This window comes from Vanellus vanellus (assembly GCF_965231255.1).
Source record: "Vanellus vanellus genome assembly, chromosome: 19".
Taxonomy (NCBI): Eukaryota; Metazoa; Chordata; class Aves; order Charadriiformes; family Charadriidae; genus Vanellus; species Vanellus vanellus.
This window is the reverse complement of record NC_138924.1, coordinates 5,848,260-5,874,433: the sequence shown is the minus strand read 5'-3', so window position 1 is coordinate 5,874,433 and position 26,174 is coordinate 5,848,260. Positions and strand designations below refer to the sequence as shown.

General features: G+C 41.1%; 1 protein-coding gene across 1 annotated transcript; it reads right to left on the bottom strand.

The window, feature by feature from the left end:
* RFFL (ring finger and FYVE like domain containing E3 ubiquitin protein ligase) lies at positions 1–26,174 on the bottom strand. Its single transcript, XM_082493080.1, has 7 exons — positions 26,114–26,174; positions 9,026–9,216; positions 4,418–4,822; positions 2,437–2,520; positions 1,869–2,076; positions 533–556; positions 1–257 (listed from the first exon to the last, which is right to left on the bottom strand). The coding sequence occupies exons 2-7, from the start codon at positions 9,209–9,211 to the stop codon at positions 76–78; spliced, it is 1,089 nt and encodes a 362-aa protein (XP_082349206.1). The 5' UTR covers positions 9,212–9,216; positions 26,114–26,174; the 3' UTR covers positions 1–75.

Sequence of the window (26,174 nt, the reverse complement as noted above, 5' to 3'; positions counted from 1 at the left end):
TATTTTTAGGGATTTTGACCATCCCTCTAACAGCAGATGAGGCTTTAAGGCATCCCCAGTCTTCCTTACACACACTTAGGACTTAAAGACGTGGACAGCCCGTATCACATACTGCCTGCATATGGGACATTCACTCATCCGCTTCCCACACTTGGTGCAAGTGACCATGTGGCCGCATTCCAGCAGGACACAGTCGATGGGTGCATCCATGCAGATTTTGCAGAGGTTGTCCTCTGTGCCAGGGAGCCCAGCACCACCTGAGTAAACAAGAGACCACGGTTTGCACGAGAGAAGGAAAGGTATGTAATTTTTGTGCAGTGTGAGTTGTCTTTATTGAAGGGCTTCCTAACATACACTGAAGGTCTAACAAAAATTCCCCTTGCATCTATACTAATGTGGATATATCTGTTCCATCTGGCAAAGAGCAGAAAGTTTTAGCTTTTACACGGTATTTTCTGTGTCATGAAAACAGAAATACCACTGAGATTCTTAGCAATGAGGCGACTGAAGCAACATTAAGAATGTCACTTACCAGTTTGATCGTCAGTGTCAGAAACTGCAACATAAGAAGAGAAAGTTATTTGGTGTGAATAAGAGAAGCTGGAAAAAAAATTTACTCAAGTGGTACTATTGGGCAGGAGATGAAAGCCTTGAGGGGAGATTACTAAACCAAGACTGCTTCTTGCTTATCCCCATGCAGAGGTTCAAGCTGATTGTCTGATCAGGATAAGTTGTTCAACTGGCAAGAAACTTTCTCTTTCACTGAGCTTCCACAATAGCTAAGGCTTCACAAAGACAAGCAACAATCTGAAGTGATTTCTCCATTTTTAAGACAGTCTTGGAATCTATGCAGTGTTTGGCTTCCTAGAACCACACTTTCAGTAGCCCTTTGTGCCAATTTCTTTGGTGTTAGGCAATCTCACCAATATTGTTGAGCGCAGCTGAGCCATGCACAGGCAACAGTAATTAAGAGAAAAGGATAAATTCTGTTAAAAGCACAAGATACAGTGAAAGAAGAATATAAACCCAAAGCAGTTGTCTTAAATCTTTTATCATTCATAGAAAGGACAAAGGTCAGAGAGATATGTTTAAGAAAAACAATGCCACTTTGGACAACACTGAGAAAAAACCCTATATATGAAATCAAAGCGTTAAAGTATGTTTCTCTTGCAAATAATGTACAAGTATATGTGTTTTTTAACTAATCACCTAGAATTGCAAACTGGCACCTGGATGTCAAGCCAGACACATTCTTTATGCACCTCTATCACACCACCGTCCCCTCATCAGTCAACTGTGCGGGCCCAGCAGGAGCAGGTAGTGCACAGGAAGAACGCTCTTGTGATCAAGAGGACAGAGCCAAACCACAGATAACCACAATTGTTCAGCAGTGGGAGCCACTGGCACTGAGCACGTGCCCGCTCTGAATTGCTCGGCTGCTTTTTCGTGGCATTTTCCAGCTAGAGCAGGGCATTCTCCTGCTCGCTTTGCCAGTTCCCATGAGTCAATAGTTAAGAGCTCACCCTAGTGCTTACAGTCATACATCTACAGTCGCACATCAGCTGTTCTGTGGGTGATGCAGTGACCAGCGCGATCTGCCACAGCTATACAGAATCCCAAGATGAAGGGTGCACAGTTCTCATTTGTTGCTACTACAGGGAATTCACTCTCCAGAGCTACCATAATGCTCTCCTCTGAAGCAGCTACACACAGTGGTTTAGCTACTTTCACTCTAACATGCATGTCACAAACACTGCCTCCATTCTCACTTGCACAAAACAAAACTGTAAGGTAAGTTCTGTTCCCTTCTGCAACTGTCCATAGAAAGGAAAAACCTGGAAAACAAGCACGTTTGCTAAGTTTCTTACCTAGATGTTGAAGGTCTTTCTCTTTATAAAGACGAGTCACCCTCTCTAGCAGCTCCCACTTTTCACAGCAGCCTTTGTAGTTGACAAAGTTGCGAGCAAGAATTTCCTTCAGCTGTCGCACAGAGAGTGCATTGATGTCTCCGATGCTTGTTAGATCAGAGAGAGAAGCCTTCCTCCCCTGCACCAGGTTATCTTCTGAGTCAGTAGACTGAAAGGGAACACGGATGTAATGATTCTTGCCCTCAACACCTTGCGCTACAATTTAAATCAACTTTCAACATGTGCACAAGCAGGAATTCATGTCTGGATGTACACATAACTGATTATTCTGCGAATTCCTCCATCTACCAGAAACACAAGTCCTAGGATGGAAATAAATGATTTCTCTTATAGTGTCAAAGCAACACCAGGACAAGATCATGCCAAAGAAAGGGGTTGATTGGATCTGCCGGTGGTCAGTCTCAATTACTGTTTAGCCACCCATCTCTCTGCAGTAATGATTCTGTGGTAGCAAATACAGCCTAGAAAACCTGGTATTCCTTGTCATCTAATTCCAGGACACACAAACCTGTGTCTCCTCCTCTGCTGGTGCTTCTGCTGCGTTCTCAACTCCTGTCATACCGACTTGGCTTGGAGGCACGTAACCATTTGCCTAGAAGAGGAAATAAAGCTTTCACCAACAGCATACCAACAGCTTTCACCAACAGTGTGTCCAAAGGGAATAAGTTCAATAGTTCAGCACAGCTGCAAACCCCGTCCCCTGGAAGGATGAACTGTAGCACAAGGTAAAAGCCAGGCATACTCAGAGAACTATTTCCTGTGCAGGACTTACAAAACCAAATAAACTTTAAGCAAGTAAAACTCTTTGAAACTGAAGTGCAGCATCTGACCCTTTATAGCCCCGCTTTATTTAAACCCTGATAGACTTCTTGTACAGCAAAATCCCATGTGATGTTCTTGTGAGGCTGGGTGAGGTGGAGACCAAATTTATACACACATGTATATATATGCAATCCCTCACTGAAGTGGCTGCAACGTGTAACATTGTGTGGTATCACAGCTCTGATGGCACATCGAATATCTGTGCAAGGCTCTGTATAAGACTCCTCTGTAACCCAGCTCAAAGGCTCCAGGCCTTCTTCAAAGTAACTGTAGAGAAGAACCTCTTCAGGTGGTTTCTGGATGAGACAAATAGGCGATACTAAGTGAAGGACCAGCAGCGACAAAGCTGGAGAACGAGCAGGAGCAGCTACTTAAAGCACTTAATAAAACTAAAGGAACTGCAGTGTAATTCTAGCTGACTTGCCCTCAGCAGCTGTGATTCCCCTCTGTGGTTTCCTACTGACAAAGGAAACTGTAACGTTACCATTCTACTTATCTAAGTGGCAACTTGTTAATAATTACAAAGCAAAAGAATAACAATAATGATGAAAGAGCCTGAAATGTAGCTGGATCTCATGCAAGTCGAGACAAGAAGCTGAAATGTACCATGGTGCGTAAGGGAAGATGACAGAGCTGAACATGCTGGTAAAAACTGGGATGGCAATATCCAGAAAACAAGAGACTGAAAAGGCCCTTTAATGGTTTATAAAAAACATCCTCCCAGGAAAACTCTTTTGTACTAGATGCATCCGCTGAGGAAGCAGAAGGTACATATACTTTCACAGCTCTGGTCCACAGGAAACTGAATACACCTAATAACTTAGTAATAGAACTAAGAACAGATGTCAAACACTGAGTAAATCTCCCATACCAGATAGCAGAAAGACAAACAAAGCAAAGTCAATAAAAACTAATTAAGCTCAAATGCCCCTGACAGGGTTCATCAGAACTGCAGGGTTCATCATAAACTGAAGACTAACAGCAGCCTTGGGTTTTGTCTTCTATTCATCTTGGTGCAGGAGATGCCAAAAACCTCACCCACCTCACAATCATCTTTCGCAGCAGTTTCAAACCCATGATTACTTTAAATTGTGCTTGCTGTCTTGCACATGAAGTAGAGAACAATAACCATTTCATCTAACACCTACATAGAACTGTCAGAAAGTTGTCAACATCAACACACAAGGTAGATCTGTGCACCAACACAGACACCAAGTACCAAAGGAACCAGTCACAGGAGTGTCTAGTGGCAATGGCAAGTGTGCACCAGAGCACCTGGGAAAACACATCTCAAAACAGTTATGATTTTCTCTGAGTTTTCCATTCAGCACTGCCCACCAAATTCCACCAATGTAGAAAGGGAATGGCACATCAGAGTTGGTGCAGCAGCAAGGCAGTGTAAAATAACTCATCTTATTTTCCTAACAATCCTGTAGGAAAGTGTGAGGTCCTCACTCCAAAAACTGAGAAGAACATGCATAAAATGCAACTGAAGTATTTCATCAGGTTCTAAACAGAAGCCCCCCTTGCTTTTTAAGCAGGCATCTTTAATGTAAAATTTTTTTGGCACATTATCTACTTGGAAAACCTCATGCAACACCTTCGTAGTTAATCCAAACCCAGAGATGAATGAGTTTGCAAAAGATGCTTCTGGCTAGAGACTGTACCTGTTGATGTTCCTGAGCTAGTGAACTTGAGATGGGATCTGCAGACACGGGAGACGCAGCATGTGAGGTAGACGATGCTATGTTGGTTGGTGGGAGAATCACAAAGTCTGGCTGTCCAGAGGCACTAGTATTAAATGGATTTGTTCTTATCTGATCTTCCTGGGTAATTACAGGCTGCTGGCCAAGAATCAGCAATACCAGGTCCTCCTTTTCACGACACAACTCTGTGGAAATCTCACGGAGTGCCAAATAGTCTCGCAGATCCTTCACCTTCATCTTTATCAACTCTTCCCGCTGAAAAGCTGTGGCTCGGAAACGCTGGCATAAGTGGCAGAGAAGGGGACCACCTTCCGGCTGGTTTGAGCAGGATGCACAAAAATTCTTTTTACAGTCCAAGCAGATGTGCTGGTAAAGAGAAGGGAACAGAATCAAACCAGTCCACCATGACCTGCAACAGAGGTGCACAACGACTGCAGGCAGTGCTCCCCTACAGTCTGGAAGCCAAAGTAAGTAATAGCCTCTGTTAAAGCATACAAAACCTAATTTGTGAAAAAGTACCAAGTATGTTACTCATGTTCCTAGATGAGGAAAAGGATTGATCCCATGAGCAGATCATTAGATTCTTCATGGTTCTTAAAAAAGCACTATTTACATTCCATTTACTCAGAATAAAGTACTATAGTCTTAAACAATTCCCTCAAATGACAGGAGTTTTCTGCACCTTATTCCAGACTTGTTCATCCAGTTTAAGCCACAGATGAAATCAGGAGACACTTATGAGGCAGCAGACTTCAAGTAAATTACAGCTAGCTGTCCATTGCTTTATAAAACAATGAAATATTGCTCTGTGCATTAAGAAAGCTCTAGCATTGGAGGGAAGTACTTAAAACCATTTCTCTATTGCATAAATTTAATACTTACTATGAATAACCTCCCTCCCCCCCTTTTTTTTCCCTACAATTCACTGCAATCACTAAATGAATCTTTTTTTCACTGTAAGAGGAAAAGGAAACAGCAAGGCTTGCAGCGTCTGACAGACATCAAAGAATTCAACATTTATTTATACAACAAAAATAGCCAGCTTATGTTGAAAATAATATGCAGGCTGCGTGCTGGTTAGGTGCTAGACAGAAAGTGTTGGAAGTTTTGGAAATATTAGGCCCCAGATGTTTAAAAACTTTACAGATTAAATTCTGTTGTTTAATGTTTGTATTTTATTCTGTTCTGGTCACTCAGGGCTCGATTTTCAGAAGTTCCAAGCACTCACGGTCCATGTTGACTTCTGCAGAAACTTGACTGTTCAACACTTTGGAAAGTCAAATTCTACATTCTCCAATAGGAATAGCAGCAGAACAGCCGCATTATGCACCTTTTAAAAAGTCCTGAGGAAAGAAAGAACTCGTTTTAGTGCTGGTTAAAAATGCTAATTCACAGTCTCCGAGAAGACAAGCATCTCTGAAATCCTGACATCCTGACCTTTCAGAGCTATGCAAGGAAAAATACACATGCAGAGTTGGAGAAGCAACAAATACAAAACTCGGACACAAAAAAAATTTGTTTCATTAATTGCTTCTAGTGATTAAAGAACATTTTTAACTTCACAGTTCAAAGAAAGCAGATGTTTCTCATGTTTTAAAAGGTGTAGATACACTACTTGCTTACATAAGCTCCTTGTGATCCCCTTCACAGCCTGGCAGCCCCCTTGGCTCACGCACACCCTTACAATTATAACCAACAGACTTCTCATTTAGACCCTGTAATAGACCTATAATGACAGTTAGTGGAAAGAATCCCAATTTCCTGCCTAAGCATTTTAAGACATGAAAATTTCTACCGCAGAGAGAATCTCTGGTCATGCAAACTTGAAACTTCATCTCAAAATTGCTGTTTGGGGGCCTGCCAAGTAAAAGCGACTTTCATCAATCTCAAAGCAAGACAGGAAGAGCAATTTCCACATACCATCCAGTTTCGAGAAGTTTTCCTTAACGTGGTCATCATAAAAAACATTAGTATGTAACAGACTTTTTTGACCCCATGATTGCAGGAGCAATCCGGTTCCTCGGGAAATTTTCAGGGCAGAGACAGGAGCTACTGGTTGTGCATGTGTCTGGAGCAGGGGAACAAACGCTCCACAAAGGCAGAGTAATGGAGAAGAACCCCACTGACAACACTTTCCCTCTCTCAATCACCCATTTCTGACAGGGGAGCAACCAGAAGAACTGAGGGGAAGAAAAAAAAAAAAAAAAAACAAAACCAAAACAACCAACCCTGCTTTCCTCTGGCAGGAAGATGCCTCCCCCCGTGCTCCACAGACTGTCCAGCTGGTTCCAAAGGGAACCACTGTACGGCCAAGGACCTTCCAGCCAGAAAACCCCTACTTGAGTACTTACATGTTTAGATATCATGTAAGCAAGCACAGTACAAGGGCTGCATTATCCATCATGGGTTTTTTGCAAGAGATTAACAGTAATAACACAAGTCTGCCTTAGTTATCAAATGATACATTTGAGAAGTCAAAATAAAACCAGCCATGTCTCTGGCTTATCAGTTCCCCACTAGGATTCATCTTCAGAGAGAAAAAAATTCCCCGGCCTGTATCTGAGCATCAAGTATTTATGCACAGAAGCTGCTTGCCAAATCTCAGTATTAAGCAGCTTTTACAGCTTTGTTGAACTCCAACTGAAAGGGCAATGCTTGAAGACCCCCGTCTCTTCAGAATGATTAGTTTCAAATGCTGCTGTAAATTAAAACCTGTTACTAAAAGGTCAGACCACTTTTGAATGATGCTTACTAACTGGCAGCACAATCACAGGATGGTCAAACAGAAGTGAGATACTTTAAATCAGAAGTCTGTCCAGAATGGAAGCTGCTCCTGGTTGTTTGCTCTAACAGCTAGTCTCCCAGAGATACCAGGATGGGGCTTTGATACACTTGGCTCTACTCTGTGTGCAGGATAAAATGAAGAAATGCCAACATTCAAGCTTTCACTACAGCTACTGTTGTTCGGGTTGGGTTTTTTTTTAAATCTTACACTCTGTCTTGCCAGGAGCTGCTTCTGTAAGTATGCAAAGAAAAGCATCTTCCTGAAAATGTCAGCCAACTTAAGGCACTGACATCAGAAAATGGGGGAGGAAGGAATAGCAATCTGACATACCCACAGAGGATGCCTGCTACAGCTTTCCATCAGCAGAGAGGGAAATGAAGAATGCTTGTTTTAAATTTAAAACGTTTTGTGGAATCAGTTTGCTGCAGAAAACCAAGATCAAAAAGTCATCTAAGAGAAGGAAAACACAAAAAAAACCTGAGATTTTTTGCTACCGTGATTGAATTTTACATCCTTTAAAGATGCTCAACAGTTACTTGAAAGCACCTTATAAGTACATGCTCCATTCAAATGTCCCCTACCCAAATACTTTTAGTAGGTGCCATGTTATATGAAAATTAAAATACAACTATGAGAAAAGATCAAGTACCTAAGATACCCTCATTCTGCTGTTTGGGATTTTCTTTATTTGTCTGTTGGTTTTGTTTTTTTTTTTAAAGTAATCTAGGTTTTCCTTACGGTCACCAATGTGGAAGGAATTAATTTTTATCCATTGTGTTTCAGCATAAACATTAACTGGACACTAGAGTTCAAAGGTACTGCCTCTCCTGGGAGAGAATGCAGAGTTTTCCATGCTCTCGTTGCAGCAATGTGAGATTTCATATGCTTCTTGGTTCATATCAAGAATTAAAGAATTAACATGGCTTACAAACATGTCAGTGGTTTATAAGTTATGTATTCAGCTCTCTTCTGGAGACCAAGCACTGCTGGACAAGCTCTAGCAGACCTTCTGCAGCTGTTTAAGCTTTGCCACCTGGAGCCATGTAGCTCAAGTCAGTCCCAGGATTACTGCTCAGTAGTTGCGATGGCAGGAGTAAGGTGGAAGGAAAGTTTCGGAGCCCCCTTTCACAATGCGGAATATAAACCTCAAACTCATTTTCATAGTCTGCACTGAATGGGAGCAGCTGAGACACAAGCATGCATTGTACTCTGCTGCCCCAGTTACACTGACAGCCAAATCCAGCAGAAAAACAGGGAAGTCTGCTGGGGGCAGAAACATCTTAAATTGCTTCAGTAGATCCTCTACAATTTGCACACCAGAGCTTTACCTAGCTCCAATCAGTCAGTATGTTTTCACATACCTGCAGTGCTACTGAGCACTAAACTTCTTGCCACAACTTTTTTTTTTTCTTTTAAAGGACATTAATGTTTTTAAATAACAAATTTAAAAACTCATGTTCAAGCTGGTGCTCCTTTAAATGATTATAAGTAGTTTGGCTTTCTTCTTTCAGCGCCTGGGAAAGCCAAGTCTCCTGAAGGTTAACGACCACATTTCCAGTCATCTTTAACTACATCTGCTAATTGCGAAAGAATGACTAAGGACACAGAAGCAAAGAAAAGCTGTCTTTTCCCATATGGTATATCCTCAAATCAGAGGCCTCTAACGTGTACCCATTTCTCTTCAAATTGGCTTTTTGTAATTAACTGGAAGTCACATGGCATACTGCAGTCAAACTGAATGCTGCCCTAAGTCAGCAGCGCAAGAGAAGGTGTTTGCAACTCACCTTCCTGGAGGAGTTGTCAAAGTGCACCCCACAGGCTTTGCAACTCTGTTCGGCGGCAGTGGGAGATGGGAAGGAGCTGTACCCGGGGTTGGAATAGGCTTGGGCTCCGGCTCCCGGCTGCGGCTGCGGCTGCATCTCTTCAGGTGAGCCATCCAGACAAAACCAATTACAGCAGCTTGCCCACATAGTAACTGGAAGTGGAAAAGAGACATTAGAAATGACATGGGAAACAATCTGTCAGCTAAAGTGAGAATAAAGCATAAAATGCATATTTAAATTTCCCGCCAGCAATTCAGTTTTGACAGTGTGTTTTTAAGTTTTGCTCTGTCTTCTAACTTAAAAGCACTTGCAAAAACCACACACCCAGTCCAGCATAGTATGCCTTTTGTGACAAATAACAAATAAAGTTCAGGATAGTTATTGCTGGAATTTCTTAGAGTTAATAGATTACGGCAAAGAGAAGATAAAATTTATGTTCCGGTTGCCTGTATGAGACTCTACAATCAAGCTGGCTGTAACAGGCTGTCTCTATTCCACGTAAACTGTAATACACTTTTTTTTTGTGTGCACCAGAAAAAGCAAACAGAAGGTCAAAGTATGTCTCGTGTCATTTAAATAAAATCAGCAGCAAGATCATCGATGGCTATTCTTCAATTTTATTCTAAATCTCTTTACTGATTTACAGCTACAAATCTAAAAAGATAAAACAAAAGCACAGTGGAGCCACTGATTTAGCATATGTCAGTTCTCAACTGAATTTGCAGCATTACAAGACTAAATCATCCCACAGCAAGTAAATGTCAGTAACATTAAAAAAAATAATCAAATACTAGCTTCTGGTAACTTACTTGGGAAAACAATTGCATCTGAGACACATAATAACTTGTTTATTTTTTTTGCAAGCCAAATAATGATACATATACACTTACCTAAAATCCTAACAGTCCAGTGCAAAATGCAACAGTTTTGGAGTCTTCTAAGACCACCCATGCAGCAGTATTCCAGAAACACACTGCTAGAAACTTGCTTTTGGGAGTTTACAAAGAAATCAGAATTCATCTGGGCATTCAGTTTCTAGAGCATACACCATGTGTCATCGCTTACTGGTAAACAGAATACAAATTGCCTCCTCTGCATTTTTGCACTCACACTGTAGTTCCTGGGCTATGTTTCTTTCAGGTCTTAAAAATCAGGTCCACCACTGATAGCGTTCAGCAACTGCTCGTTTTTGTAAACTTCTGGAAACAAAACATCTCTCAGCTACACAGCCAGTTCATTGCTTTTGCCTCAATAAGCACTGCCACTGTAAAACTTCAGATTCCCAAGGTAAGGGGGCTGGTATGAGTCCTAAAGGGTATTTGGTATAATATACTAATGTACTGCTCTGTTGGGTTTTGTTTTGTTTTAAGCTATGTTAAGTCTTTTGGGTTGATGTACTTGAATCGGGAAGCTTTTGCAGTTTGGTGCAGTTCCAGTATCTGTAGCTTTAGTGGCATCTTTAATGCTTTCAAAATCTAGCTGAATTTGGCTCGTCAAAGTTCCTGCTGTCACTGCAGTGGACATATGCCTTTCAAAATCCACAATGGTGAGCTTACCGACAAGCTCTACCCTGCAGGCTCAGCAGATTTTAATGTGTAAGTGAAAAATCTACAGATTCAATGACACGATAAACAATTCTTAGTGTAACTGATGTGCACAATGCTATAGTGTAAATTGCATTTAGACTGGAAACTACATCTCTAATAACAGCATAGCAACAGACAAAAAGGAGCAACAGCTGGCTGCTGGAAGGACAGGGGTGACCAAAGCTACGGCAGAAAAAAACAGGGTGCAAGACTATTATTACAGATATCTGTGATATCAAAGACATCAAATGCTGATTCTATCAAACACTGAAAATCATAGAACAGTTTAGGTTGGAAGGAAGCTTTAAGATCATTGAGTTCCAAACCCCTGCCATGGGCAGGGATGCCTCCCACCAGCCCAGGTTTTCTTCCTAATATCTAATCTAAATCTACCCTCTTCCAGTTTGAAACCATTATGCCTTGTCCTAGCAAAATCACAATACTGAAGCGGCATCAGTATGTTCTCCATGCCCTACAATCCTCTCACCAACGCTGACATAAAATTTTGGAGGTGCCTTGACCATCCTCCTACCACATCACTTGGAGCTATTCTCAGACATAAAAAGCTGTGCTCCCCCAGCAGCTTCCGACAGCAAACTACCTTGGCAGGAACATATGTGCTCTGCACAGAAAATATTCGGGATAGTCGACACACAGCGAACGAGATCCCTTAGGCCACCAAGAACGTTGATTTGTGTTACATCCCTGCGTACAAAACCTGGTGTCAGAAGACAATAAGCTTAAACACAGTTATTATTTATAAACATAAACAACAATCAATGAAAACCAGTAGCAGTTCTTACTGGCACACAGGGATCTGAAGCCTGAAAACATGAATGGCACAACTGCGGTGTCTTAGCCTGACTATTAGTTTCACATGCCCCCATATCATCCTGCATAAGCAGGAATCATTATCACTTAATAAATACATGGAGAGAAGCATTCCATGAACAGGAATAATGTATCATGCATTTGTATTACCCCTGCACTGCAATCAAAACATATACTTTAGATATCATACATGAAAGAAATAATTACTCTTTTTCTTTCTGCACATTAATTTTCAAGGTATTGGTTCCACTCAGAAGTGAACACATCCTTTCTATTGCAAAAATTTCTACTTTAAACTATGCTGTTTGGAGGTTTAATTTGTTCCTAGGAATTGCAAATCTAAACACCATGAAAGCTGCACAGTGAAACACGTATTCAGTCTCCACAGCAGTGGAAAACTGCGTCCACAGTCAGTTCTCTTCCTGTTTCAAGGACCCCTGCGAACTGAGGGCCACCCACGGTAACAGAATACACAAATGCTACCGCCTGCCCCCAAAACTTTGTTTTCCTAAAAAAGACAGCCCTCTAATTCACCCTGGAACATTGCAACATGTCAAACACTGGGAAGAAAAACACAAGGGAGTGCACAATCCAGGATAAACCAAGACAGAACTCAGCATTCAGCTGGAGTTGTAGTTTTGTGTAATTGCCAGGAAATGAAACGATTGACAAAAGGCTCAGATGTTGCTTTAGAAGAACCTTCATCCTGCTCATTTACAAAAGCATGGAAGGGAAACGTCCATAAACAACAACTAATAACCAGGACTGTCCTCTGATCTCTAATGTTTTTCCAAAGATACATCCCATCTTTAAGAGAAGGGAGCACATGGAAACACAACAGCCATTCCTGCAACACAGGCACACTTCTTCAGCCTGTACCAGTGTACGTCAGGTTTTAATTACTTAAGGACCTTTATGTATAGGTGTAAGTTTAAGTTAGGGCTTGTCTACATGCAGCATTTACATGGACAAAGATGCCTCACTGAAAACCACTTTATGCTGATGGTTGGTAGCCACACAGAAACAGACACAGCTCTCACTTCTCCATCAGCATTTTGGGAGGCTGGAGGCTTCCTGCCGAGCAGGCACTTCGAACTGGGAGCAGGCATCCCACGCTGCTTTTTTGCCACCCTCAGCTCTTACGCAAAGCCAGATTCTCCCCCAGGCACAGCGAGAGGTACCTGCCAGCCAGCAACCGTCGTCTCTCAACACGGCATACAGGTCGGGGACAGCACCCAGGCAATGCCACAGCCTGCTCCAGCTGTGGCTTACACTGCTCCAAGTGCAAGAAAAGGACCTCACAAATGTTTCCACCTCTGCCCGTAGTGTCCATCACACTCTGCATCTCAGTCAACACTGCCCCAACTAATTTCGTAGATTTCTGCTACCATTTCCAAATTCCCAGGAGATCACAATGGCTGAAAAGCAATAATTACGCTGTTGACAGGCTGAAATGTGCCATGGATGCTACGTGGCAAAGCTTTGCTAACTGGCAGCTATACTACCAAGCAGATATGACTGAGGCTTAAGATGCTAAAATGTCTCTGTATCTGCCTTAGAGCTGCACTAAAAAGACAAGAAAAGCAGGTAAGATTCAGCAGCTGCTTCGAGAGGGATTTTTCCTTTGTTCTGTACAGCATCAGTTTTAGACCTGTGGAAAAAAGCACTGCTAGTGGGAGAGGACTGGTAGTGGCAAGCAGAATTTCACAGTGAAATTTCAGGATGGCGATTTCCTAGTTATCTCCACAATGTTTGCTACAGCCTAATTATCCCCTTCTTTATTTTATTACTCATTCAGAAAAATGCAGCCAGCACCATCCAGAAACTGGTAATTCCCCCGTAGGCAATGCTTTGACGGAGAGTTTGTTGGTACAGATGTGACAGAGTTTGAGCAACACAGCTAGGAAGCAGTGCCCTGTGTACAGCCTGTCAATCCTTTGCAGATGAACGGCTGTTTTACGTGCAAGAAGCTCCCCGATTACACTGAAAACACAAATAAATGCCCAGCCACAAAATTTACCAGCAGAAAGAGCTACTTTGTTGTGCTGCAGGGCTTGGCAAACACTTACAGTAACCTGACTCGTATTAACATGCAGGTTTGGAGAAGTTAACAACGCTGTAGATTTCAGGAATTCTCAAGCAACTTCTTGAATAAAAGATGTTGACTTACTGGTATGACTAACATTACAGGCATTACTGATAGCAGCAGTCTTCATTATTCTTGGATACGATGCTCTTATCGACCAATGGGAGCCACAGAAAATAACTTTTAACTACACAGCTCAGCATGGTTTTGGGAAACTGAAATCTATATGGCAGGTGCTCAAGAGATGATTTCTGGCAGCCAAAAAGTACCTGCCCTAAATCCCAACCACATGTTGTGCTTGAAGCATCTGCAAGAGCAAAGGGAGAAGGAGCTTCACCAAAGGTGGAGATGCCAAGATTAAACACTCTATCCACCCACATGGCAATCATCATGCTGGGCTTGTTCTTGGGAAGGGGGAGTTTTATCTTCTTTCTTGAGTTTCTTTAAGGAAAAGCCAGAAGAAATCCGATAAATATTGGACGAGGGATGGAGTTGTTCGCCATGGTCTGTGGGCAGAGCAGTGCTAGCACACTACCACGCTCTGATGGCCAGTTGTTTTTTTTTCTTCTTTCAGTATGAAGCTGTGAATGCTGTGACTCTCTTCACTGATTTTAAACAGAAGAGTGAAATGCATTTCACCACCTGTTCATTAACATGTTCTATACATCACCATGAGTTTTGTATAAATTTGCAAGCATGATTTAATTCCGGAGGAAATACCAGTGATGTCAAAGTTTTCCTCCCAAACACTGCTGAAGATAGTATTTATAATGCAAGCCTGGATTTTTACACTTTCCATCTTCATCAAAAAAATGTGTTCGAACTAAGGTTCTCACTATATATGCAGTATTAATGCCATAAACTTGCTGGCTGGAGTATCAGAGATCACTGTCTACGTACAGGATTTATTACACATGCTTTGTGGATTTCTATCAGAGGGTAGGCTTTGGCCGTATAGAAAAATGGTGGGTTACGTTTGAATATAAAATTTCCCTTTATTTTCCTAAGAACGCAAACAATAAGAAACTAGAACTAGCAAAAGGAACACCTCAGAATCATTGAGCTTTCAGCTCTGTATAATAAAGCTCTTGATGACTGTGTCTGGCTTCTTGATGACTGCTCAGGAATTTGGGGCTGGAATGCAGTAGCACCAACGAGGCACTTGAGTTAAGGGATCAAAAGGAACCGAGCTCCCACAGGCAGCTGATTTTGCTCCCACATGAGGAGAAGCCACAGCAACAACTACTCCTCCTCCTCCTGAGAGGCCTTCAACCACTGGAGCACCAGGGCTGATGACCCTTGAGGCTACTGCAAATGGAGAAGGGTGCTAAAAAAGGAGGGAGGCGCAAGACAAATGGCAGCTTTGCTAGGGCATGCTTTCCTACAATAAAGTTTGCTCATTAGCTCTATCACCTGCCCTCACACCTCCTAATTTAGAAGAAGGCTGTTCACCACAATGAGATTCTTTTCTATTAGCTCCCTGAACCATCAAGCTCCTCTTTCCATCTCCTTCATCAAGAGGCCATCCTCCTTGACTACCTGCTTACCACCTTTCAGAACACCCCTATGATCCCAAACTGTCTTCTCCTGTTTCTCAGCAGTTTCCAGGAGATTAACACAGAATGCCTCAGTCTCCTCTCTCCACCTTCCTCTCATTCTTTGCCAAACACCGGGTAACTGCCAAACTGCAGAATCCACTAAGGTCCAAACAACAATGCCAACCCGTTACCCATTGTGTGGCTTCCACAACAGCAAAACCACATTAATTGGTAAGACACAACTTTCAAGGCAACACACCAAGACTGGGATTAATGCTGTTCACAAAAGCAGTAGGTTCTGCTGTGTCTTGTAGATTGAAGATCTTTGAAATCTATTCAGAAAGCCAGAACAGGGCAGCGTGGCTTTAAAATATTAATGTCTTGCTAAAGTACATTTCAAATTATTATTTTTGCATTATTATTCCATGCTGTATCCCCTGCAAAATTTATCAGATCCCGCTTTCATGAATGCTGTTTTGCAATGATTTAAGTATTTAGTGAGTTAACCATCTTGGTTCCTCATTAATAGCATTGTACACTTGCTCATTGTTAAAATTTACTTTTTTTTTTTTTTCAGTAAACCCACACTGATAAGAAATGCCTTGCTAAAATTAATTTCACCAATAACCTACCACATACAAGCTGAAATCACAGCTTGCTTGGTCAAAAATTAGTATTTACTTGGTAACAGAGCTACTGAATAATCTGCTCAAATGACATTTATGCATGAAGTATTATTTTTAATCAGCCTGTGTCACAGTCACACAGACCTGAATTATGATAAATGGGAGCAACCATATGTTGGGACAGGTGGAAAAGTCAGCAAATTAGCCCTTTGCAGGAGGCACAAGGGAAGGAGGCAGGTTGCCAGTCTGAAGATGACATTTGCAGAAGTTGGTGTCTTAACCAGTAGAAAGCATGAGAAAATGAAGAGTGGGGACCAGCCCTGGCTGGTCACAAAGCGTGTAAATCTAATTTGCTATATACAGCAACTGGATTGAACAGATAAGATTTTTACCTAGGGATAGAAAAAGATGTGTTTATGAGAAAAAGGTACTAGTTCACATGCGCGCAAGATGACAGCATGCACATCTTGAAAAAATAAGTAAATAAATATCAGCACTGTATCACAGCTAGAAATATGAGTGTTCAGGGGGAAGAGAGACTGAAATTTTGTTTGGAGGGAGGAGACGTTTTTCCACTTTGTGCTGTGCCTTCAAAATGTCTGTAGACATTTCACATCCCTAATCATCTAAGTATGCAATACCAATAATCTTTGCAAAGACAAATATATGATTGCTCACCAGTCTGATCAGCAACTTTGATGTCAGTCTAAAATTTTTCAGGTGAGAACCGGCCAGTTACGAAAGCAGAGGACACAGTATTCAGGTCAGTCTGCACCAAGCATTGTCAAAACCCAGTGTCCAGGTTGGTTTCTATGGTGTCACGGTCAGGCTTCTGTACATCCAAAAGTTTCTACGCTGTCACAAGGCACATCGGGGCTAGCAGCTGCACTTGAACAGCATCTGCATACTCACGGCCACTGATGGACTGCCCGATGGACAGAGCAGGCTTATACTGGCAGCCCATGACCATACGCTGTCTATACCTTCCCCATCGGACGTGGACAGGACCTGTCTGGTAGTTCAGCTTGTGCCTTCTGGTGATCCATCTTCAGATCCTCTTCAATACAGCAGGACACAGCATCTGTGCTTCTCCACCTCGGAGGTGCCTGCAAAAGCCTCTACGTGCAGGCGTCAGGCGTCGCAGAAGGCAGGAGACACAACACATCCCAATGCGTCCAGCCAGGAGCCAGATCAAGGAGCGTGGCACACAACTGGATTCAATAGCGTGCACCCTTACTAGGTCCGCTGCCCCTCTGAGTGCGCAAGCCCAAAGGAAGAGAATTTGGTTGCGCACCAGCATTTTAATCACGGAAGTGACATTCATTTACCACAGAGCAGAAAGTAAACAGCGTTCCCCGTTGGGGCAGGGTGCAAAGCAGCGCAGGAAAAAGCTGGAACGGGGCCACTGCAGTTCAGCAGAGACAGCCACACACGACTTCAATGAAATGCTATCGCCTTCAATTATTGCTGATTTCGAGAGAAGTACCAAAGTAACTTCCTAGTTATATGGTACAGAGGAAACCATCGTGCAGACAAAGATCCTTTTATACTGCTATAATCTGGTTTACATTGGAGTAAATAATTTGCAAAGTAACCCTGTAGAAAATTTGCTTAAAGGGGAAGAAAATTAAAATTAACCTTCTCAAATACATGAAAAAAAATACAGTGCGTATTCTAAGAACATTCTTCAGTTTTATCAGTGTTTATCAGCATGCTACATTACAAGTAATTTGCAAATTTACTCTCAGCAACACTTGCTGATGTTCTGTTTGTTAAATTTCCAGGTAGCTCTTCAGTGAAAGCGCCTTTGCCTATCATCATATCCCCCCAGTACTGTTACAAGCACAAAGAGTCTAAGCTTCAAGCACCTCTTCAAAAATAGAGAGCTGCAATTTTCATTTTAAAATTGAGGAAATGGTTTTATAAGGCTGTGTGATTTATACAGCATTGCACAGGAAGCCAAGTCCAGAGGCAGAAACAGAAACAGTCTCGACTCCCAGGCTTGCACCTGAATTGCAAGCTCACCCACTCGCTTTCTCTCTCCTCTGTAGCACAAGTAAAACCAAATTATTTTTCCCAATTTTAACGTGAGAAGCTTGGAAATCCTGTTTTGTTTTAAAAGGAACTGGGTACCTGGTGTGTGTGTTATTTCAATATAAACTGTTTATTTTGACCCAAAATTGCACTTTATACATTGAAAAATATTTAGATAAAACTTTCTTCTTGCTATTAACTGTAATTAGGTCTCTAGACATCTGCCAAGATGGAAATTCAGCAACAGCCTTTTCCTTTGCAAGTCACTGACATTCTTCCAGCACGTTAACACAAAACAAAAAAAGTGATTAATGAAATTATGTGACTAGTTTGGGAAAATTATTTATCTTACTCAGTCTATATTAATTCCTTAGTCCCATACCTCTTTCCAAGCCGTGCGTTGTGACCCTAGATAGACTATCTCCCCTCCACTCTCCTGCTATGCTGAAAAACAATTCAAAAAATCCAGTGCACTTTCACGCTAGTATGGTATTCATCAGCAAGACAAAATTAAGTCAGCTGCAATATGCAGCATGAACCAAATCAAAGAGAAGAAAGAAAATTCTGGAGAAGTAAGATTCCAGAGTACTCCGGTTTATTACCATTCCCACCCTCCTAACATCCTGCATCGGTGTCCGTGTGTCTCTCTCCTTTGTCCCACACACAAAAGTGGCAGTGAAAGTAGAAGCTCTCTGTTAAAACTTCAGCAATGCACAGTCCAGGAATCCTGGACTATCACGTACCATTTCAATCAGTCCTTTTCATTACGGAGAAAAAGGTCAATGCTGGCTTGCACTGTGAATTTTTTCCTCTGTTCATTCACATCATCGCAAGTCTTCTCGGATTTAGTTTCAGCCAGCTGTTTTTTTCAAGCAGTGGGTAGCTGCTAAAATTGTAATTGCAATACGTAGCAATCAATGGCTAAATGAAAACCTGAAAATTTAAATAACTGTGTAGCCTGCTTAACCAGCTCTGTTCAAGGGAGGTTGTCCTTCCATACTCTACAGACTTCATCTCAAAACCCACCTAGACCATGCAGCAACAGCTGGGGGAGGTTAGCTGGATCTGTGCCCACCTAAAAGCCACAAACAGTCTCCAAAGGCACAACATAAGCTTTTCAGGGAGTCTTCCTCCTCATAATGCTACAAATACCTCACTCTCTTTGCAAATTTTACATTGCCCAGAATAGAAAGTTGCTCAAACTAAGTTTCTGCTGTGCTGCAAAAAAACTGCCATGAACTAAATGACTTCAGCATTCAGATATTACAAGCAAGCAGGAGCAGTTCCACAGTTTAACCAGGGACATTATGGGAACAGCTTTGAATTGCCTCAGCTTTCACCATGCAAGAAGGTAACCACTGTTGGATGGCTTTAACAAGACTCTTCCTAAATGGGGGGAATGCAGGGAGCTGGAACAAAAAGTGCAGCAGAAAGGATGTCAATTTGTATTTTCATCATATCACTAGAGTTCCCACTTCAGATAAAAAGAGATCAAGCTATTTCCACTGAAATCCTTGGCCCAAGAGGCCTATGATGACAGCCGCACATCTTGTTTCATTGTGACAGGAGGTTTCTCTCCAACTGGATAAATTACATATTCATCAACAGTTCATCTTTGGAATGAAGCACAAGCATATGGGGGCAGTTGAACGGAGGAGAAAGAGAGGCATTATCCCAGACACAGCTCCTCAAACTTAGAAAAAACCCTTACGCCCAACATACAGAGGCAGGGGAGGGGTGCAGAAAACAGGAGACATCTCACCACAAATTGCAGCGATGTACACAGAAACTCCCTATCCCACCTGGTGTACAAGGATTCAAGGAGACAAAGTACTCTAAAGCAGCTGTTCCCAAAATAGAGACAGTTATAAGTACAGTCTTAAGTCTTGCAGTGTTATTCATCCAACAGCTGAGCTTGGGTTGGAGGTGGCGCCATACCAGCAGTCAGGATTACATTAAGTTTGTCTGAAATTGGGATTGCAGTTGGCACTAATGCTCTAAAAGCTCCATGCTATCGCTGTCTCTCAGACACCCAGAATCGAGAGTGTTTGCTGATAAGCAACACCACCAGTGGGAAATCCCAGAAATTACTCTTCATGCCAAGCTTCAGGTTTATTTTTGAACAGTAAACTTCTAAATCTTTTTTTTTTTTCTCCCACCAGCCCAAGAAATCAAAAGAGAGCCTCAAAATTCCTCACACAAAAAGCCTGCTCTTCCCCCACACCCTTATTTCAGGAGCTGTTAGTAGAAAATCAACCTAAACCCCATGGAACTCATACACGTGGAAAACTGCACATGCAGGAAAATTGCACGCTCTGTGCAGACTGGTAGGCAACCTCTAACCTATTTAACTGTAGCCTGAAAAAAAAGATCATTTTTATTTGGCTAGACTGAAAAAGATCTGAATGTATATAATTGAGGCACATCACAACAAGTACAAACACTGCAGACTCATTTCATAGCTATGCCTGTTCCAAATTAATCTGAATTCAAATCCAAACTAGGTGCTGAAATAGAATAAAATGCAACTGCGTATCATCTCCCTCAGTAGACACATACAAAGACCAGCACATACGTCACATCTGAAACGCGATGGAAAGCTCTGTTCTCCCAGACTGCAGAAATACACGAGTTTGTCAGCAGTTAAAGAAAGGTCCAGGATATTGAATACAGCACCAAAAAGCAACAAACCTGAATACTAGTTTTGTTACTGAGACAGCGAAAGATATTGGAATGAAAAAGTCAGTTTATTTACGGCTTAGTCACCTCATCTGTGGATGAGGAAAAACACCCCACCCTCATCTGAAAAAAGTTAGTACAGGTGAAAGTTTGAGAGAGACTTTGAAGTTGCACTCTTAAAGCATTTCCATAAATATTAACTCTCATTTTTGTGCCAATCTCCATTTAGCACTGAAGGGTTTGAAATTAAAAAAATTGCTTACATGCAGCCCTGGATAAGAGCCTGAAAACCGAGGGAAAGTTCAAGCCTTTCCATCCAGCATCTGTCAGCAGGACTAGGATGAACTATTTACAACATTCATGGGACAGATGTTTGTGAAAAAGTCTGTTTCCAACCATCTATACAGTACTTGTTTCCAGGGCTGAAAGACTCTAAACTGGTTCCTTTACCACTGCCCTTGCTCAACCACCATGCCTCCTCTTCTTCCAGCCTCAATCTCAGCAGAACATTAAGGACTAGTAACCCCAAAACAATGCAAACTGAAACCTGGGCTTTATTCAAACTGAAACATGAACAAACCCAACAGCCATCTCATCCCATATTTTTGGCTACTGAGTTGAAGAGCAATGTCCCTAGCAGATTCTGCAAGGGCTCACGCAGGAGCTTACCTACATTATCAGTACAAACCATACAAGTAAACATTTGTCTCTTGGAACTAAAGCCATGACCCCCCAAAAAAGGTAAGTTCCCTTTATTGTCACATCTCTATACATATATTATGGCAGAACATTAAAATTCTACATGAAGCATTTTAAGCACCTATGTGAACTGCCAATAGAGGCAGAACAGGGCATTGTTCGAAGGCACAGCTCACCTAAAACCTCTGCAATTTATGTCAATCAAAGCAGAAAGTCAGGATTGCTGAACACGAAATCATTGTTGGATCATACCTGTATAAAATACCTTTTAAAAAAAGACTGAGAAGATACTAGGTAATGAAAGCTTCAAACGGCCTTTAAGGACCTGCATCTTCTGGATTCCCTACCTTTGTCATGAAGAGGAAATATCCCATATATGGCCCAAGCCGACAAGCAGACTAGGGTCACATTTCAGTTCACGGCATTTGGCAAGCCCAAGCGTTCAGACATCATGAGTCAGTGCTCCAGAAATCACTGGCTTTTATAAACCAATATTTAATTTTGGTTTTTTAATTTGCCTTGGGTCTGTTGGGGCTTTTGTCTCAACCCTTGCGGTACACAGGCATCATCACATTTTGATTTTGCTTCTCTAAGTGGGAGGAACACTTTTTTCCACTCTGGGTTTGTTTGCTTCATAAAATGACAGACAAGATGTTCATATTAGACTAAATCCTGGCATTGGAGCATTAAGAAAAAAAAACAGATACCAAGTATCATGGAAGTTGGGAACAGATACTGTGCTGTCTTGTACTTTCACACAGCCCTTTAACAACAAAACCCACTTATTTTTTAAATAAAACCTCAAAACATCTTCACTTCTGTTCTCAGATCCCAAACAAAAATTAACTTATCTGGCATTTCAGCACAAGCAGACATGACTTCTGCTGCTAAGCAGCTCCCTGCCACACAATCTTTTCCACCAGTAACTTGGTAACATCATCATAATATTTCTTCCATTTTGAGTTCTACTTTTCTCAGTTCAATAGTTCAGCAGAAACTGCCCAATTTTGATTACACGCACAAAATCACATACCACTTATGCCAATTTTTAAAAAAGACCTGAAGCTCAACAAATTCCATTGAGTAATTACCTTCAGATTAGTAATGGGATGAATTACTATGGGACAATTGGGGCAGAGGATTTTTGGTTTCAGTTTCTAGCTCTGTTACGGACGCTCTGTGCATCTGGGCTACTTTCTCCATGCTTTAGTTTTCTATACATAAAATAGAGGTAATACCTCATCAGGGAGGGGAATCAAGTTAATATTTCATTTCTTCAAAGCAGTACTATATTCACAATGGAGTCAAATACTTTCAGAGAACTCTCACGGCTCACAGAAGTAAGGCACTGCTGGGAAGAAATGCTTATAGTGAACAACCTCCTTCCACTTTTGCAGAGCATCCTAACAATTTAACACTACAACAAAACACCTAAATATAACAAAAAAGGACAAGACAAGACGGTTTTGAGGCCAACTATGTTTCACACAAGTGCAAAAGACAATGCAAATCCAGTTAGTTTTTTGGTCTTTTGTGTTGGGGTTGGTTGGCTTGTTTTAATATTCACTGTGAACTGGTAAAGAGTTATGGTAACATACAGAACAAAATATTGCTCGAAAAGTTTGGCTTTACTTAATGGGGCATTTTAACTTAAAAAAAAAAAGTGTCGCTGACTAATGTGGCCTTGTTTAAAAAAAAAAAAAAAAACACAACAAAACCAACCAAAAAAAAGACAGACATTCTTAGTACTTGAGACAAGAATAACATCTGAAGGAGGCAGCACACTATCAAATTGCTGTTTAGAAAAACACATAGGATTTTAGATTTCCAATCTTTTGTGGAAGTTGTAAAAATGCCTTTTTATTTAAAAGTTCAGAAGGTTTGAGAAATATTTCTAGACTGTTTCCTCCATAATCAAGGATTAAAGCTGATCAGTCAAGTACGCAGCAGACAGTAATAGTTTATATCCTTTCCTTCACATTTGTTTTTATTAGGGGAATTCTTAGGAAATACTACCACATATTACAGATTTAATTTCAAGCTTGCATCTCTTATTCCAGGCAGAGCAATAAAAGCCTGAGCTTGTATTATTGAGAGTCACATGCAGAAGTAAAAAAAACAAGCTTAGGCCTCCATAACGATATCTTACCAAGTTACTTAGGTTTTGAGCAGAACACCACTTGGAAAACACTGACGAAGAGACAGGACTCATTCCAAGAACGATCATCTTACTTCACTTAGACAAAGTAAAGCCTTTCATGACTTCGGCTTGGGTTTGGCCTACATTCTGTTGTATGAAAAGGCTTCATTATATGCAGCTGAACGCATTGTTTGAAAACGTGACACAAACGGCATTTAACGCAACAAAAGGTGAAATAAAATGGTAAAACTGTATTAAACATGCTATTTATTACCTACAAAATGGAAACGTTTTGAAAATTTTTAAATAGGTTTTCACCCACAGAAGAGTTCAGAGATGGTATCAGTGCCTCTCATGACTATCAGATAAAGCTATTTGCAGATTTAACATGTCTCCAAAGGCAGACGTTGGCAGATAAAAAGAAATGCTGCAAGTAGTTTGTTTCTAAGTACGTTACTTTGCTATACACAAGCAGTCATTTACTGCTGCTTTGAATTCCAACTGCATTCTCTATGCACATTTTGTAGGCATTGCAATTCGCTTCTGAAGCTCCAGCAGCCAGCTAAACAACATATTTCAATTATTTTCAGGAACTTCTTACTTCACTCAGAATGACGTTCTTGATTTAGTTATTTCCATTACAAAATCTGTCTGTGATCTGTCTTCAAGTCAGAGAAGAAAGTAACAAGGAGTATAACTAACAACAGGAATAAAAAGAACAAGAAGTTTGTCAAAAAGAAGGCTAAGGTTTTTGCCTTTATTTTCATTAAATACCTGCACCAACTCCCTCTCACTTCTCTTCTGCGTAAGAGATGAGATCTTACTCCTCTTACCCAAAAGCCCTTTGCACAAAAAGATGCATAACGACAGACTAGATGTGACGAAGCTGACAAGGAAATACATGATCACACCCAACAAGTGATAAGCCTCTCAATCCGAGAAACATAAGGTATGAATTATGCAAATATCAGCCTCTGACTGGAAGAAACCTGCATTCTGAGCTCCGAGAGCATAAATCAGTCTCTATATAAACACCAGCTTCAATTTCTACTTTTTTTGATAATACATTCAAAAGGGACTTTGAAATCTAGACTTTATTTGGAATCTGAAAAATAAACTGTTTCCAAACTATTTTGCAATGCTTGTGTAATGGCCTCAAGACAGACAGTAATTTAGACAGCTGTGTGACCGGCCACAGAAGCTGCATTTTAGAAATCGCCCTTCTTTGGAACAATTGAAACTTTCTCCAGGACGAAGTCCACACACAGAGAGCAGTGTTTCCCTGCAGCGTGTAACAGTTTCATTATTGTTTAACTACCAAAAAACAGCTCCAACAATCTATCAAGCTTGACATTTTATCAGTCTCTGCTGCTAGCCCAGAATACAGGGCATATATAGGAAGAGGTTCAAGGATTCAGTAAGTTATTTAGTTAATCTAAACAGAGAAGCCTTTCCCTTCTTTTAACGATTAATGTGTCATTTTTAAAACCCATTCAGGAAACCGTGGGCCTGTTTGTCTTCCAACTTATTAAATCCAAGGATCAATAAAGAAACCTATTCCACCAGATGAATAAAAGCTCCATTGTAAGATACATATAAAACAAATTCCAAGGCAATCCTATAGAGAAGGGTTTCCTCACTGCAACAGAGCAGCAGTAGCAGTGGTGGTTCCAGCCCAGCTGTGATTATTCTAACACCGTCACACAGCAGAGTATTAACTTGCTGCTCACCGACCCTCCCTTCCCGGGAACGCCACTGCTCAGCAGGTTTCCTGTGGCACAGGCAAAGTCCTAAGAAGCACCAACACGTTCATGAAAGAAAACGTATCGATGCATGATGCAACCTTATGGAGTATGTCCTCAATCACAACACTGGAGAAATGATTCATCAGAGCGATTCTAACAACTCAAAGTAGCTGGGTGAATGAAACGTGGAAGTCATTCACCAATGCCAGTAGCAATCACTTTCGGAGCAAGGTATTTTGACATCAACAAAAAGTAGCATCACATCAGTTTCAGTCTGGACTTCCAGGGGATGCAATATTATTATGGTTTCTGACTCATTTGGGGAGCAAGCCAAACCAATATAAGCTCACACACACAGCAAGTGGCATTCAATGATACCGCTTCTGACCATGCAATTTGAAATTATGCATGTGTATATATAGAATATACAATGCCCAGAGGAACTATCCTTCTGCAGTAAGGGTTACTACACAACGAGCTACTCCCAAAAGAGGGTAGTTAATATTTGTCTGTTTAAAATCTCACTTAACATCAGTCTAGAGGCTAGACTAAAAGATTCAAAGCATATGCTGCTTAAATATATTCTTATAGACATATCGTACAACCTTCTGAATATAAATGAAAAGGTGGCAGCATAAAAAACCCCCTGATGTTAAATTGTTAGTCTATATTGAAATACAATGTGGAAATTCCTATTCCAAGGCTATTTGGCACAGAAGCCAGAGGGCATTAGAGAAAGAAGCCTAATTAATATTTTGTAGTAAAGAGAAAACCTCAAGAGCAATTAATGTGAAGAATTAGTTGATTTTACAGACACCGAGAAGAATAAACAGTGTCGCAGAAAGCAACAATTCTTTTTAAAGAAAGTCCCTTATGGGAACATAAATTAAAAAAGCCAAAAAGGGCTTTCAAAGGTTAGAATAAGCCATCGCTCAGTTCTGAGGAAACCAACTGAGAAAGAAGGAAGAAACTAATACAAAATTTGAATTCTTGATCTGTGATACTCTGTTTCTTAAAGAAAATGGCAAATTTTCAACCTTGCAATGTTCTTTGAAGACTGAATAATCGACTTTGGAAGGACATACCATCAGGTGGTTAGAAGACTTGGCATGCAGATGAGTTCTGTTTCTGACATCAATTCAGCAG